The sequence below is a fragment of the Leptosomus discolor genome, chromosome 1 (genome assembly GCF_034619465.1).
Source record: "Leptosomus discolor isolate bLepDis1 chromosome 1, bLepDis1.hap2, whole genome shotgun sequence".
Classification (NCBI taxonomy): Eukaryota; Metazoa; Chordata; class Aves; order Leptosomiformes; family Leptosomidae; genus Leptosomus; species Leptosomus discolor.
The window spans coordinates 185,792,943-185,809,781 of NC_141391.1; the positions used below are offsets into that span (position 1 = coordinate 185,792,943).

General features: G+C 35.4%; 1 protein-coding gene across 1 annotated transcript in view; it reads left to right on the forward strand.

Annotated features, from left to right (window-relative positions):
* ADAMTS20 (ADAM metallopeptidase with thrombospondin type 1 motif 20) overlaps positions 1–16,839 on the forward strand; it is a 99,027-nt gene that overhangs the window by 44,325 nt on the left and 37,863 nt on the right. The window contains exons 12-24 of the mRNA XM_086472440.1: positions 674–819; positions 2,224–2,405; positions 2,504–2,640; positions 3,825–3,942; positions 7,248–7,343; positions 8,494–8,660; positions 8,770–8,899; positions 10,022–10,148; positions 10,834–11,044; positions 11,558–11,722; positions 12,428–12,592; positions 14,368–14,490; positions 16,139–16,246. Of these exons, the coding sequence (XP_086328566.1) occupies positions 674–819; positions 2,224–2,405; positions 2,504–2,640; positions 3,825–3,942; positions 7,248–7,343; positions 8,494–8,660; positions 8,770–8,899; positions 10,022–10,148; positions 10,834–11,044; positions 11,558–11,722; positions 12,428–12,592; positions 14,368–14,490; positions 16,139–16,246 (1,875 nt within the window). The remainder of the gene's footprint in view (positions 1–673; positions 820–2,223; positions 2,406–2,503; positions 2,641–3,824; positions 3,943–7,247; positions 7,344–8,493; positions 8,661–8,769; positions 8,900–10,021; positions 10,149–10,833; positions 11,045–11,557; positions 11,723–12,427; positions 12,593–14,367; positions 14,491–16,138; positions 16,247–16,839) is intronic.

The following is a 16,839-nucleotide window of genomic DNA, read 5'->3' on the forward strand; positions in this document are numbered from 1 at the left end:
GAATTATAATTTCTGTAACTACTAATTCATTTTTAATGGCAATAGAGAATACATTAAATTAGTAGTAAATATAAAATTATTGTAAAATATAAATAAAAATATAAAATATGTTACACCTTTTCTTATAGGTGTGAAAGTCTGGGTTTAAGCATGAATCTTTAGTATCATCTTGCTTTAGCATAAACAAGGTCTTAAACGCTTGTCTGCTTTTCCCAAACAATCCCACTAGATGCTCAAAACACCCTGAATTTCTTGGTGGGTTGTTATTGTATCTTTTCACTTTCTGTATCAGCATGAATATCAAAATTAAATTGAAAGAATCTCCTACATAAAAGCTGACTGTAAATCTATTTTTGAAGTTTGTGCATGAAAACATGTTGTGAATTCAAGATCAGGATTTTAAGTTTCTTATATGGGCATCTGAATAAAGTGACAAGACCTAAAGATATATTCAGCATGCAGTAGTTTTCATAGAGGGCAAAGAACTCTAGACAGCATTTTTGAAAATATGACTACTGGGTAAGAAATCTTAAAGGAATTTGAACATTTTAGAAAATGTCCAGACCCAGGTTAAGAGCACTGAGCTTTTAAATTTTGTTCTTTCTTTGCGTAAAATTTACAGTAACCTTTTGTTTGTCTTACAAATTCAATTTTTTTTTTGTCAACTGTGCAGCACTGCCGCCACGGAATTTGTGTGAGCAGAGAAATGGAAATGCGTCCTGTAGATGGAGAATGGGGACCATGGGGACCTTATAGCTCATGTTCAAGAACTTGTGGAGGTGGAATCAAGAGCACCATCAGGCTGTGTAATAGACCAGAGTATGTTTTTTATTGTGTTTTACGATAGGGCGTGATAAAGATATTACTACACAATGGACTGGTTCAAAACAAAATGAAGATGTTGTGGGTTGCACAAATTAGTTTGAAGCACTAACAAAAAAGCTTGTTTCAGCCATGTTTGAAAAGAGAGAGAAGTTTACAGACTCGAATATACAGAGAACTTTTAGATTACTCTTCTCTCTCACCTATATCGTTCATATTTGTAGATATTTCTAAAGACTTATTTTGACAGGGTCTTTTCTTCTAGCTTTACTCTGAATGCTGATGGTTTCTTTAAACATTGAGATGCTTTCTTTGGAGTAAAAGCTGAAAAAAGAAATAGGTGTATTCCCTGGTAATTGTTTTAGTGAAATGCTTGGTTTGCTTTGATTTAAGGCTTTTTCACAACATCACCACCAGTAATGCCCACAAGGAATATTGGTTACAGCAGAGTCATTTACAACTTACCTTTATAATGAGAAACTTCCATTGACTCAGTAATTCACTGTGGGTTTTGTTCTCTGTAATAAAAGTCAATGAGAACTTTACCCTTAACTTTTCCGAAGCAGAGCCATACCTTCAACCTAGATAGTTTTATGGCTTTTCTAGGAAGTCGTGTCATCTTGATATTATCAGTAGGATAAATGAACCTCAATCAAACGACCCTGGCTTATTTTATTGTCTCTGAGTAAGAGGCGGTAGATTAGATTCCCATTAGATATGCCTCTGTTAGTCTATAGTAACTGATAGTATCAATACGCTATTGATTTATTCTTTTTTTTTTTTCTCCCCAAGAACCTACTAATGCTTAATTATTGTGTAGCAGGGTTTATAACAGTTAGGAAATGTATTTTAGATTTTACAGTAAAAGGGGTGTTTTCCACAATTTTCCTTTTTTATTTCTTTTGATCCCAAAACCAAAATTGATATTAGGGCTATAGAAAAGAGTGTGTAAGCTCCTAACTCTGTCTTCTTTCTTTGTCACTCTGTAAAATAGTAATTTCAAATTACTGAGGGAGGTGCTGATTCTGTAAAAAAAAAAAGAAAAGGGCTGTAATCGCAGCTAAATTGATAAAAGCATTAAAGTTAGTAATGCTTTTTCCCAGGCAAAATAATTATGACTGTAAAAGAGAAAAAAATGTAATAGACATTAATAAACATCAGTAGCTTGATTACCACCTAACTGAGCAGTAGTTTTTTTGCACGAATTTTTTTTTTTTTTAGCTTAGGTGTAAGTGCGTGCACAGTGCAATAGAAGATAAGAGTGTGGGGGGGAAAGTCAGCAACAGATGGCAGACTGCTGTGTGGGATTTTCCCCTTTAGATCAGTGGCTCAAGCCACTTTTCAAGGAAAAACAGCGATTTCAGAAACTGAGTGTGTTTTACATTTACCTATTTTTATTAGACCAAGAAATGGAGGAAAGTACTGTGTTGGCCGCAGGATGAAATTTCGATCATGTAATACGGATTCATGTCCAAAAGGCAAAAAAGATTTCCGGGAGCAGCAGTGCTCTGAATTTGATGGCAAACACTTTAATATCAATGGTCTTACATCTGCTGTTCGCTGGCTTCCAAAATACAGTGGTAGTAAGTAATTATGATTTTTTTTTCAACTAATCAAATAAAAATGTTACTTTAATTAAAGTTTTAAAACAGACAAGAAACCTGTTGGATTTTCTTTCCAGTTTCTATGAAAGATCGCTGTAAACTTTTTTGCCGAGTTTCTGGAACAACTTCCTACTATCAGCTGAAGGACAGAGTTGCTGATGGTACTCCCTGTGGAGCAGAAACCAATGACCTTTGTGTTCAAGGCTTATGCAGGGTATTTAAATCTAAACTTATTAATTATTAAAATCAATTTTAACAGTTGATAAAGTAGATATTAAATATTCATCCAAATAACCATTACTGAAAATATGTAAATGAAGATGTTTTGAACTTACTTTAGTCTTAACCCCTACCAAATTAAAAATCTGGAAATGGAGGCAATTAAGTGAAGAACTTACAGTTGAATATGAAGACCCATAGGCTTTTCTCATTAAGCCTGATATGTGAGAGAGTCAATATTGTCAAAGTGAGCTGATCCAGAATTGGCTTAAAGGGAGGAAAGAAGCATGCTGTGTGTTTATTGCCATCATATTTCTGCTATCAAAGAAGTAAAAAAGTAGAAAATCCAAGGATACCTAGATTACATATTTATTATTTCATTGCAAAATCAGGGGGAACTAACCCTTGAAAGGGACCACTTCAGCATTCTTTGCTTAACAGCAATTATGGAAGCACCACAAGACTTTGTTGGGAGGAGCAAGGTGCTATGTTATAACAACTCAAGACATTTTTTGTCAAGCCCAGGTTGTTCTTCTGATTGCAGTGAAACTGAGTAAATTCAGGATGAGGGAAAAATATAGCCTTTTTTACAGTGTTGAATCAAGAGGAAAGAGGAAATGCCAGAGAATTGTCCTGTTTATCAGAATTTAAAAAAAAAAAATAAAAAGGAAGTTTAAGTGAAGATACATAAACAAAAATTGTATTTCCACTAGTTCAACTGGCACAGTCTATGAGTATTCCTTTGCTTCTTTTGCAGTAATGACAGACTTTAAAAGAATTGATGACCGTGTATACATGGATACTGCTTTTAGGATTCTGTGATTTTTTTAATGTAAATATAATTTAGAATTTATACACTATGTTGATTTTTTTTTTAATGTAAAATCTTTATACTCATATGTGTTCTTATATAGCTCTTGACATATTAAATGTATTCGGATTGTACATTCTTAGTGCAACAGCACTATTATGTTTTACCCTTACATCACAGCACCCAAAAACATAAAAGGCTTTTCATGAATTGCCAAGGAAGACCAGATATATTCAGTGAATAAGAATATTTTGGAGGAGTGGGAAGCTTACATTGATTGTTTTCATTGTTTTCCATTGGGCTGAATGACACAGGGCTATTGTGGGTTTTTTTGTTTTTTGTTTTTGTGTTTTGTTTTTTTTTTGTAGCAAGCAGGCTGTGATCACGTTTTGAATTCCAAGGCAAGAAGAGACAAATGTGGAATCTGTGGTGGTGATAATTCTTCGTGTAAGACTCTTGCAGGTACTTTCAACAGTGCTCGTTATGGTATGTTTGGGTTTTTTTTAAATCTTAATGCACATTTCAGTATGGCTTAGAAATTATGTTTTACATTTGAGGAAGTGGGATTTCAATGTATGTTCTTTGGGGCCACTATCAACAAAAAATATCTCTGATTTTTGGTCACATGTGCCCTGTCAAGGATACAGAGGCAAACACTGTGACACACTAACCCATTCACGTGGGAAAAGAAAAAATCAACATGCTCTAAGGTCAAAACAAAAGACAGTAGTAAAAGATATGATGAGGGTAAAAGTACTTTAAAAGGAAGAATGCTTCCTGCTTTGTACTTTGCATTTCTCGTCTGAAACTGTGCTGCTGAAGGACTTACTCCAATGTCTCCTTTTGATTGTGTAAAGAGATAGCGACAAGTCTGGTGTGAGCAGCTGATGAGGATCCTTTTTTCCTATAGTGAAAAAGACAGCCTGTGAAATATGAGCCTTCTCTTTCCAGAGAACATGGGCAGCAATGTTCATATTTTTTTATCTTCGTTGGCATGTACTGAATGAGAAACTTCTGAGTAACCCTGGCAATTCCTATTTCTTAGATTTAGTTCCTCTAATAGAGCTAGTTCTTCTATATGTAGTCCTTTCTGGGAAGCAGACTACTGTACAGAGATTACTGTATGTGTGTAGCAGTGAAGTTAAGTAGTTACAGGATAGACCATACGGATAGAAATCTCCAGGTTGATATCAGATTTTTAAAGGCCCCTTGTTGCTGCTTCACTGGTTGAAAGAGACCACAGGTGAAGTGAAAATGGTACCTGGAGAGCTGCCAAATAGGATCTTCATAGAACAAAAGAATTGCTGGTCGAAGAGGAAAGTGTGCCCAGTATCTTGTTGGATTTTTTTTTTTATCCTGGCAGATGGCTCGTGCCAAGTGAAAAGTACCAAAAATCTTAAAGGTGGGATACAGCTACCCTTCCCATACAAATACATGTAACTTTTCTTGTGTCTGTCTTGAGAAGTTGAAAGAAGACACAGCCAGCTATTAGAGACTGGATTTCTGAACATGTGGTCAAAATACTGAAGGAAAAGAATCCGTTATTTTGATAGTTCTGAATAAAGGACTGTCAGTGTTTTTGTTTTCCACTGCTATGGAACATCTTTTTGCCTATAGGTAGCACATGAATTCTGTTATAAATACATTTGATAAAGTGACCATTACATGAAACTGCCATTTATACAAGTGTGCTTGAGACTGCGGTTTATCAGCTTTGTATTGTCACAGACTTAACTTGCTTCTAACTGAAGTGGGAGGGGAAAAAAAACCCACCACGTTTTGGGGTGAGGAAAACCTTGATTTATTATTTTGGTTTTATTCACCGTTAGTTGATTGTTTTACATTATGTTCAAATTCTTGATATTTTAAAAGATGATACTGAGTTGTACTACTGGACAGTATGCTAATCATTTGGGATTATCACTCAGGTATGCTCAAGTAGGAGTGCAGCAATGCGACAACAGTTTGTAGCTAGTAGATCACTAAAACTTCAGGATCCATAGGAGGCCTATGACATCACTAGGCTAATGACTAAAAACGTTGTCTGAGGAAATGTTCTTTTCCAAAAAAGTTCTGTGTTAGGATCACAAGAGCAATATGCCAAAGTCTGTGCATTTGATCTTTTTCTCTTAACTTCTCCTGGTCCCCTTCCATACTAAATGAGTCATTCTGCTGGGGCAGAATTTAGAATTAGATGATAGCAGCCTGTGGTATGTGCTTGTGTTCATACAGTTGTAATATTGTCATTAACTGTTTAAACAGTAGTGAAACTATCATCAGAAATTCATTACAATGAAATACTAATTTACTTAGCTCTCAATTTAGGAAATGGTGATCTAATTATGTACACATAATTATTATGTTGGCTATTATTATTGCATCAAGTTAGAGTATCTGAGGATCTCCTGGGAAATCGTCTTTCTCAGTGCCTTAGTATGTGATCTATTCTCCTGTGTATCCTTGACAACATGCTATGCAGTTGTGTTTATAGTTTCCCCCTCATATTTTGTCTTCTGTCATTCTATTACCACAAAGTTTTCAGTGTGTGAGATGAGAGGCTTTTTTGCGCGTGTTTTGATTCTCTTCCCAATATATTGGAAGATTGACCAAACGCCGTGTATTTATCCAGAGCATGCAGAGTGTCAATTTACAATTGCAGTACTGCCCCCAGCTGGTAAATGTTATGGACCTGCGATTAGATTAAATGTTCATTTAAATGCATGGCATAGTTTTAATAGATTAAAAGTACTGGGAAGTTAATGAATTATGAAATTGAAAGGGATATTGCCATTTAAATTTTTACCCACAAAAAAGTTAAGTCATGGCAAGACTGTTAAACACAGCAAGATAAGTGGAAAACTTAGCAAAGATTATATTAATGCTTCAGATTGCATGTTTGTGTTTATTATTTGTTTCCATACGTACTATTTGTTTGCCATACTCAGTTTTTCTTAGTCATTAGAATCGTTTTGAATTTGTGATTAGCATCTATGAGAAACAGCTTTAATTTCTTTCAACTTATGTGTAGAGCGACAGTTCTAAAAAATACATGTTGATGCACCTTATTTTGTTACCTTATGACAAGGCTACTGTAATAGTTCTTGGAAGTGTTACAGGAAACGATGACTCGTTTGTGAAGCATTTGTGTTTTGAAGGGAGCACTAGGGTACATTTTAAGTAGCAGAATGTGTATCAAGCATGGCTAGTTTACCTGATATATCTACTGATGTGTATGGCCTGCAACACTGAAATGTTTGGGTATTTAGGACTTGTTGTTTAGAGTGCTGGCATGCAATAGTCTTGTGAGACAGAGAAAAACTAACTCAATTGTATAAACAGGGAGTGGAGATATTTGGTGTTAAGTGACTTATTCAGACTTGTATGAAAGCTTTGTGGTTAAACTTTGTGAGAAGCCACAATGTTTCTTAAGTTCCAGTTGATATACTTGACTGCTTTCTAGAGTGGTGCTGCTATCTAGAGATTTTTCTGAGTAGGTTGAACTCATGTTATTGGTAGAGAATTGAGTTCACATTTCTAAACACAGAAATGAATTTTAATGAGTTATGAAATGAAAAATTCAGTTCAACTAATTAAAAAAAAAAAAACCACCAACAAAGAAATGTAATATGTATAAAGATATTCACATTTCCTTCCTAAAACATGAGGACTTTCAGCAGTGAGTGTCACTGGTGCACTGTAGGGTTTTGTGAATAAAACTAGTTCATATTGACTAGCATGACTAGTATTGACTGTTTCTGTATATAATTAATTTGTGAATAATTACATTGCAGGTTACAATGTTGTAGTAAATATTCCCAAAGGAGCAACAAACATTGATATTCAGCAGCACAGCTACTCAGGGAAACCAGAAGATGACAACTACCTTGGTAAAAGTCTCCTGTATATAACATTGGTGGATAGTTCTTGTGCCCTTGCCAGAGGTCCACTGTAGCCGTGTATTATCAGAAGTCTGATAAACTCTTTAGAGCAAATACCTAATTACATTGTATTATCATTTGCCTAAGTCTCTCTGTAGGTATTAGGTTTTGGAAAAATGAGTGAGATGATGTTAGGTTTCTAATTCTTAAACATGTGTGTTCGTTTGTCAGAGAATAGGAATGATAGCACATTGCATCGTTTTGTCAATTTTTTACTTTATTGTGCCAATGTTAATTAAAACTCCACAAGTGAACTCAGGAATAATGCAGGTATTTGTGGTTTTAAATCTTCGAAGCATACACTTTGTTTATAAACAAAGCAATCTGACCTTTGGCGAACTTATCAGTTGTTTTATGTTTCTATTTTTTCTACCATATCTGAGTGTAAAGGTCACATGTTGATAGATTTGCAAATGTGCAAGAGGAGCAAAGAAATCATAAGCACATCGTACCAAAAATCTTGGTTGTTCTATTTCACAGTATTTCTGTTCTATCTGAAGTGTCTGAGAGAATATTAGTACTTTTCCTTGTCTCATCTTCCGTTACCATGCTACTCAACAAACTTCAGAGTTTTCAAAATGTTTTCCTTGCTACCTGTTGCCCTGTTGTTGCACATGCATCTTGCAGGACAGAGAAACAACCCTCACCCCTAACATTAGCTGCCATTTCAAAGAAAGTAATGCCTGAATAGCATGCCTTTACTGAAAATTTTTACTTTGTTTTTAAATTTAATTTTTAGCTTGTTATTCATCTTTGTTATTGAAAATTGGTCATTATATTGAATTATTATAATGAATGCTTAATGTTTTACTTTATTTTTACTTTAAAATTTGCTTTTAAAAGTCACTAAAAGTAGCTCTAGCAAATACGAGAATGTGGAATAGGCAACAGAGAAAATCCGTGACAACTGGTTAGGTGAAAGTTACTGATCGTTAGGATTGAATTCATGCATTAAACTGTTTGATACAACTTCAAAGTATTACACATGGACTAAAATAAAGCTAAGTGTTGGTGGGAAGATATATTATTAAGAGTTTTTATTGATAGAACCTTTTAATTAAATACATGCTTTATTTCCAATATTTTATTTTACTTATAGCTTTGTCTGATATTCATGGAAATTTTATCTTGAATGGAAATTTTGTTGTAAGCATGTCAAAAAGAGAAATGAATATACAAGGAGCCATTTTTGAGTACAGTGGTTCAAACAATACAATAGAACGAATTAACACCACTGATAGAATCGAAGAAGAGCTAACCGTACAGGTGCATGTTTACTTTTTTCATAAGTTTGAAAATTTACTACGTGATCATTATGTTCGTAATTTTATGTTCAAATTCACTGAAAAACAGCTATCATTTTATCTCAATTAAGGTTTTGTGTGTAGGGAATTTATACAACCCTGATGTGCGTTATTCATTCAATATCCCAATAGAAGATGGAAATGATCTGTTTACATGGAATCCTTATGGACCCTGGCAAGACTGCAGCAAGATGTGCCGAGGTACTGTGAATTCTTTTTTCACCAGAACCAAAGACCTAATGACTTATGAAGGGACTAGTCTTAAGGACTCAGATTTTTTTCACCCCTACTTGTAAGGAAGAAACTTGGCGCTCTCAATAAACTTTGGGTGCACAGAGCCTTTAAGGGCAGAATGGCTTCTGATTTTGTTTTGCTATTTTCAGTATTTATGCAATGCAATTCTATGGTCAAAACTACATTTCTGTTCCTTTCTTTTGTAGCCATAGGCATGGTTTATAAAAATAAAAGTTGACTCGTTAGATTCAACTGCATCCTTAGAAAGTGGTGTGTTGTGTGTCTCTCTCTCTATACACACACACACATATATATATATGTGCTAATATGTATTTGGCTTCCGTTATCCTGTTTGCAGATGATCACTGATTTGTCTAGTGTCTTTCATATTGATTATCTGCTACATGGGGTGAAGCTACTTAAAGATGTATTTACAATTTTTGACTGTTATTCTAAAGGCAATTCCAGTGTAAAAATAAAACTGCAATATGCATGAAGCATGTATATAAAATGTATATTTTTGATAAATACTGCTATTAGCAGGTGCTAGAAATGCCTGTAGATATCTGGTGGTGCGTTTCTTCTGATTTTGAGTCAGGCTGTAGACATGCTCATGTGCTAGAGAAGCAGAGCATCTGTCAACTGTGGTACTTCTCCCAGCACTCCAGATCTTTTAGGTACCCTGTGATCAGATTTTCTGCTTCCTTAAAGAAAAGCATCACAACCTGTAAGTTAACATGGTGGTTTGAAAATTTAGTAATTAGCAAAGGACAGACATGATACATTTGGAGTACGTAGCCTGATGAGTAAATGGACTGTTGCACTTCTGCGGTTTTCTGGAAGTTGGTATCCCCATGAGACCACTGTAGTACAGCTGGGAGGTGGCAAGATTAACTGGGACAAGGTTGTTCTCCACCTGGAGTGTAGTCAGCTGTGCAAAGCAGCATGTTTGTGCAGAATTTGCTGTATGCAATGATTGGTATTAATGGTGTATCTCAGTTAAATGCCTAAATGATGAATGGAATCCATTAGTGTAAAAAGGCACTCTTATTTTAGCCCTTTATTAGCTTTTTTTTGTTCCTTTTCAAGGTATTCGAAGAAGAAGAATGACATGCATACGTAAAAGTGATCATGTGGTAGTGTCTGATCAAAGATGTGAACTTATACCCACTCTACCAGATGTTGCCGAGGAGTGTAATACAGAGTGTGAATTAAGGTAAAAAGAGGTTCCTACCTGATGGAGCTATTGTGATCTTACATATTTTTGTTGATAGAGATTGAAACAAAGTAATTCAGATTGCTTTATCCTCTGTCCCTCCACCCCTTTCTACCTCTCTCATCCCTCCAATCTCTCCTTCCTTTCCTCAAATCTATTGGTATAATGGGTTTATACATTATATTTACACCTCTGAATCTAAGTAGAACTAGTGTACTTTTCTAATTTTTATTGGTGAAGTACAAAGTCTTTTGTTAGGATTGTGAATCCATTCTATATATCCTGGTGCAAAAGCTTGTATCGCTGGGCAGAATACATTTTTCACCAGAACTGTACCCACAACTGGAACTAATTTGAAACAGACTTGTATTCTTGTGCTCTAAGAAAGCCCACGCTGAAGTGTTCAGGGGATGAACAGTTAGAATTATAGCTTACATATTTCAAAGTCACCTAGGAGATTAAGACAAAAGATTCTTTAAATTTAAAAAGATGTTTTTAAGCCTATGAGTCAAATTCTTTTATATTGCTTTGAAAATTCCAGTCATGAGATAACAGTTTTATCCGTTCCCTAAAATGCATATCTGTATTTACATTACAATTACTGGTACATTCTCCGAGTGCTTTATTCACCGTGGTCTTATTTTTTAAAACATAGTTAGCTTTCTATAACAATTTATCCTCCTAGGTGGCACAATGTTGGTAAAAGTGACTGCACATCAAAGTGTGGCCCAGGATATCGGTCTATAGAGATCCACTGCATGAAGTACTCTATTTCAAAAGGACTTAGTGCTCCAGTGGATGATAAGTACTGCACTGATCAACAGAAACCACCAACCAGAGAGCCCTGTCATGGTGACTGTTTGTTAACAAGTTGGCACTACACAGAATGGTCAGAGGTATAAATTCAAAACCTTGTAATTGTAGCATTATAGTTCTGGTTAGTGTTCATATAAAGTTTTTATTTCTATATATATATTTTTTTTTTAGTTTAAGTAACTGAAAGAAAGTGATGTTTGTCAAATGCAGAGTTGTAGGAGGAGCTAAAACCAATCTTTATATTTCAGCAACTTCCTCATATTTTTGTAAGAAACTGTAGCTAAATTGTTTGCAGATTGGCTTTGGAAGGCAGCAGAGGAGATCTGGTGGTTAAAGGTGTATATCTTATTTACAGTCTTAATAATTTAGTTCTGAGTATTTTGAAGAAGAAGTGCAATTTCAGCTGTAATCTTCATTAAAGGTTTTTATCTTGGAACTGCTAAACAAAGTGCCAAATTTATCTCACGTGAACATATTAGCAGTCTGTAGCTTAAATGTAGGATAAATTTGTCTAACACAATCGTTGATGTCTCTCTTGACGTGGTTTTATCATGTTATGTTTCCTGTTTCATAATGTTGTCTACATACCACAGTGTTCCAGGAGCTGTGAAAGAGGTGTCAGAACCAGAGAAGCTTTTTGTATGAACAATTTGGGTCGTCACCTTCCTGACAGAGAATGCCAGGAACTTCCAAGAGTTGTAACACAGAGTTGCAATGAATTCTTATGTCCAAGCTGGTCTGTTAGTGAGTGGAGCGAGGTAATGAACCATGTAGAACTTAAGATGCCTTTGGTCTTGATCATCAATATTAAAATAAGCTGCCTTAAGTGTTGGGTTTTTTGTTCTGGCTATTTTGGGACACACGATAATAAAAATTCTGAAGTCCTAGCATTTGGCAGCTATACATCCCAGATGTACAAGTGGCATCAGAATTTCTGAAAAACACACCTAGAATTTATTTTTCTCTGCAATTTCGTTACCTTAAAAGAGGTAGGGTAGCACTTAAAGTAAATCTGTCTACAGTAATATGCATACCTTCCTTTTTTAGGAAGCAATGAGAACCATCCAGCCAACTGAAGAACAGAATTGTATCTGTTTTCTTATAGAATATATGGGTGTAAAAGAATCGTGGGTAGCTTAAACATTTTTCCTGTGAAAACTGTGACGTGCACTCATACTTTAAACAAATATTCTTTATTCTAATGGAAGTAAATGGTCTGTACATTGTTCTTATATTTTTGTAGCTTTAGAAACTTAATAGTGGTTCCTTTGTATTATCATTTGGGTTGATGTTTACAGGAAATTGAGGGTTCGCAAAAGAACTAGTTTTATTGGACTACTTACCTTCATGGAACATTTTTGTTATTTATGTGATCTTTAAAATCCAACAGCTTATTAAAAGAAAGTGAAGCCATTAATGCAGATTCATGTCTTTACAAACTGATGACTCTACTAATTTTACAGTGTCCTGTCACGTGTGGCAGAGGAATGAAGCATCGTCAAGTGTGGTGCCAACTTAATGATGAACAACTGAGAGATGATTTCTGTAATCCGAATGATAGACCAGAATCAATAACACCATGTGAACTTCATGAATGTGCATCTTGGCAAGTAGGGCCTTGGGGATCAGTGAGTACATAAGGATTCCTGGCTTCTTGTTTTTTGGTTCAGACTGAGTGATCACAAAACAATACCTTTTAAATATTTTAATTGTATCTTAAGCAGTTTCATTAGTTGAATCACATGTTTGTTTGCTCCTACTGCCTGTCTAACCGGTAATTAAGGACATCCACATACAAGTGCCTGGAATAGTCATTAACCCTGAGCCTTGATATCAAAGGTGCTTTTACAGATGAATGTATTTCATCTCCAGAATAATGAAAATCTAGATGACAAACCGTTTAGATGAATGAGACAGGTAAAAGACCAAATATTTATAGGTGTGTGGGCATATTTAAGTGGTAGCTTTAAGATCATAGAAATGTATATGCTAATAATGGCAGGCAAAAAACCCCTTATAGTAAATATAATAAATATTATTATTTAAATAATAATTTAAATTATAATAATAATTTAAATTTAAAAATAAATAAATTTAAATAATAAAAATAAAATAAATAAAATAGTATTTTGTTGTTGTTATGGTTTGTTTTGACCTTCAGTGATAAAAGATCTGCTATCTCTTTATGTGAAAGTGCTGTTGAAAAATATGTTGCTCTGTGTAATGATGCTCATCTAATGTATATCAGAGTGCCTTCAAAATTCTGGAAAAAATGAATTAATTTGCGAAGGGAACTTTTGTCACCACATAGATGAGAATTAACTGAAAAATAATAAGGTACTCAATTTCATAGAACTTTCATAAGATCAGGTTACTCAAACCAACAGAAGTGTTGGATTATTCAGTGTTTCTTGGCTGTTAGTGAGAATTCATAACTCAATAGCAGCTGATATTTATTTTTTTACATATAACCTGTTAGTAAAATATGGAATAAATATAGCTTTGGAAATTAAGTATATTCTTAACTTAAACATTTCTTTTGAACAGAACTTTTCTCATGTAATATTTTTTCATGTGAGAGACAACCACACTGTTGTCTAACATAATGTTGAATTCCTTTTGAGTAATCTTTTGATCACAAGGTGCTGGCTTTCCGTTGCTACAAGCCAAAAGCAAAAATGAAATAAAAAATTAGTTCAGTCCCATGATACAATTCTTCTTAATAAAAAAATCACTGTGTATGACCTTGCTGGAATAGCTTGTACAAGCAATTTACTAATACACGTCGCTGGAGCAAAGTGTTCCATTGCAGCTTTTCCACTGTGCCGTCTGCTAATAGCTATTCACAACCTGGGTTTTTACCCGTTTTAGTGCTTGAACCACAACATTTATAGGATGGGCTTTATGGCACAATATTTTCAGCTATCTAACATTTTAGGTACCTTCTTTGAGTGTGCTCTTGTCAAATTCTGTGTTGAAGGGAAAGACATTTAATAGTTGCAGCTTACTCCCTCCTCCCGCAATTCCTCGACTCCAGTTTTTGTTGCTGAGCATGACATTGCATAGCGTGGATTGTCCCTTTGATCAGTTTGGGTCAACTGTCCTGGCTGTGTTCCCTCCCAGTTTCCTGCCCACCTCCAGCCTACTCACTGCAGGGGGTAGAAGGCGGTAAAAAAGAGAAAACCTTTATCCTGCACAAGCACTGTTCAGCAATAGCCAAAATACTGGTGTGTTATGGACACTGTTTAAGCACCATATGGTCTGCCATGAAGAAAGTTAACACCATCCCAGTAGTCATTCCTATTCATTCTAGAGAGAGTTTTAAGCTAGAAAATGTAATTAAAAATTACGCTTGATTATAAATAGTGCTATTTCAAGTGTGTGAAATTATTGACTTCAACAGTGTGCTGTAACATGTGGACGTGGATACCAGATGCGTGCAGTCAAATGTGTTACTGGGACTTACAGAGTTATTTTGGATGATGACAGGGAATGTAATGCTGCTACTCGTCCTAGAGATAACCAAGTAAGTTAAAAAAACCCACAACCTTTCAGTTGATTGTACTTTTTGGTTAAAAGTATCTAAATACAAGTGTCTACTGACTCTTTGAGGGAACTTGCAGGAAACCGGTTCTAAAATGAGAAAAAAATACTGAAACTATCTGCTTTTTTCCTGAACTTCAAATTTGGCCTAGGGTAATTTGGAGATTGGAGATTTGAAAATTTGGTGTATGATTGAAGGGATCCAAAGGCCTTTGATTATTTGACGTTCTTTACAATTGTGGTTGTATATAGTTCTTAAAAGAACAACATGGTTACTTGAAGAAAGCTTCAGTTGTTGGAATAATACTAATTCAAAACTGAGTAGACATGAATTATGATTCAATATGGTATTGATACAGTACTTTACCTTTTCTTCTTATCTCAGTTTACTTACTTCATCACTTCTCTTAGTTTAAATATATCGTTTTTCAGAAGAAAAGTTTTTGATACGGTCAGTGGGTTTACCTTTAACTAAAAGCAATTGGTGTCTTAGGTGCTATGTGTTAATATCTTGGCCTGGCTACCAGATTGATACGCCTAATTTATATCCAGTTAAGCTGGTAACCACATACCTCCTTGAGGGCATACTCTGCTTCTTGTCTCAAGGAGAAGAGGGGAAAAAAGGATTCTATGGTCACAGAAATCACAGAACGTTAGGGGTTGGAAGGGACCTCGAAAGATCGTCTAGTCCAACACCCCTGCCAGAGCAGGACCACCTAGAGTAGGTCACACAGGAACGCGTCCAGGCGGGTTTTGAATGTCTCCAGAGAAGGAGACTCCACAACCTCTCTGGGCAGCCTGTTCCAGTGCTCTGTCACCCTCAGGGTGAAAAAGTTTTCCCTTATGTTAATGTGGAACCTCCTGTGCTCCAGCTTGCACCCGTTGCCACTTGTCCTGTCATTGGCCATCACCGAGAAGAGCCCAGCTCCATCCTTCTGACACTCGCCCTTTTTGTGTTTATAAACATTAATGAGGTCACCCCTCAGTCTCCTCCAAGCCAAGGAGACCCAGCTCCCTCAGCCTTTCATCGTAAGGGACATGCTTCACCCCCCCAAGAGTAAACCAGTCACAAGGTACCAGCCCTCTGATGGCTTCTTGAATAAGATTTCAAAGTATAAAAGCCAAATAATTGGTATACATTTATTTCCACTTACATGTGAAAACACTGGATTTGAGTATGCTTTGTATTTTGAATTGTGGTACCTGTTCAACTGTTGACTGAAATTTTTGTGTTCTCTGAAGATATAAAAGACAGGACAGCACAGCCACTGTCTTCTCTCAGTTCTTCTGTACTGGATGTGGCTATGAAACAGGGCACAGTAATGTCTATGCCTCATGTCTCCAGCAAGTTACCCAACACAGTTCTTCCTCAAAGTGCAAATATTATTAGTTATTAATAATACAGCTTTAACATCAAATAAATTTTCTTTGCCTCTTGATTTGAAACAAAACAACACAATTCAAGGAAAAGCCTTTGAATAATGCTAGGAAAAAGTTAGAAGGCATTTATTTGTTAATTAATGCTGGTTTATTGTAATGGTAGGATCTCTGCGTGGGAGCCATTTACTTTACATTTGGCTGTTCCAAAATGTGTATTTTGAAAGCTTTTATTTTTTTTCTCACTCCTACAGGAATGTGAGTTGCCCTCGTGTCCAGAAAATACAAAATTATGGACTACGTCGCTTCCTCTAGTTCATGTGGGGAAGGTGACCCAATGGAGATATGGATCATGGACCCCAGTATGTAATGTAATAGCGGTCACATCTTGCAGAGCAGTCCTCCATTCCTTCATGCATTTTTCCATAAAGCTCTCAGTAATATATTTTTCAGACTGAAATTTGGGATAAATTTTAAAGGAATTCTATTTTTTTTTTTTTTTTTTTAAAGAACTTGAATCTTAAGGAGAAGATAGACACTCCCAGCAAATTCTATGTACTTCAAATCTAGCTAGAGAAAATAAGGAGGGGGAAAAAACAGCGTTCTAGGAACTGGTGTTCTGAGCAAAATAGTTTGCATATGACTGAAAGTGTGCAAGGAAGTGCTTTTTTTAAAATATTTGGTCAGTTTCAGTTCAGCTCCAGTTCTGGAGAACATCTTTCATTCTAAAATATGATTTAAATCTTTGATGTGAATAGCAATACTAAACTGTTTGGGTCTGTATAGGTCTAATTATATATAATTTGTAAAATAAGCAGCATAAAAAATGGTGAATCCCTTGAGGTTCTTAACAAAGCATATAACACAATTATATCTTCACACAACTATTTTAAATAAATAGCAGTAAAGAGTGCATAGACTGAAGCTACACGGAAACGCTTCACTAAATCCACCA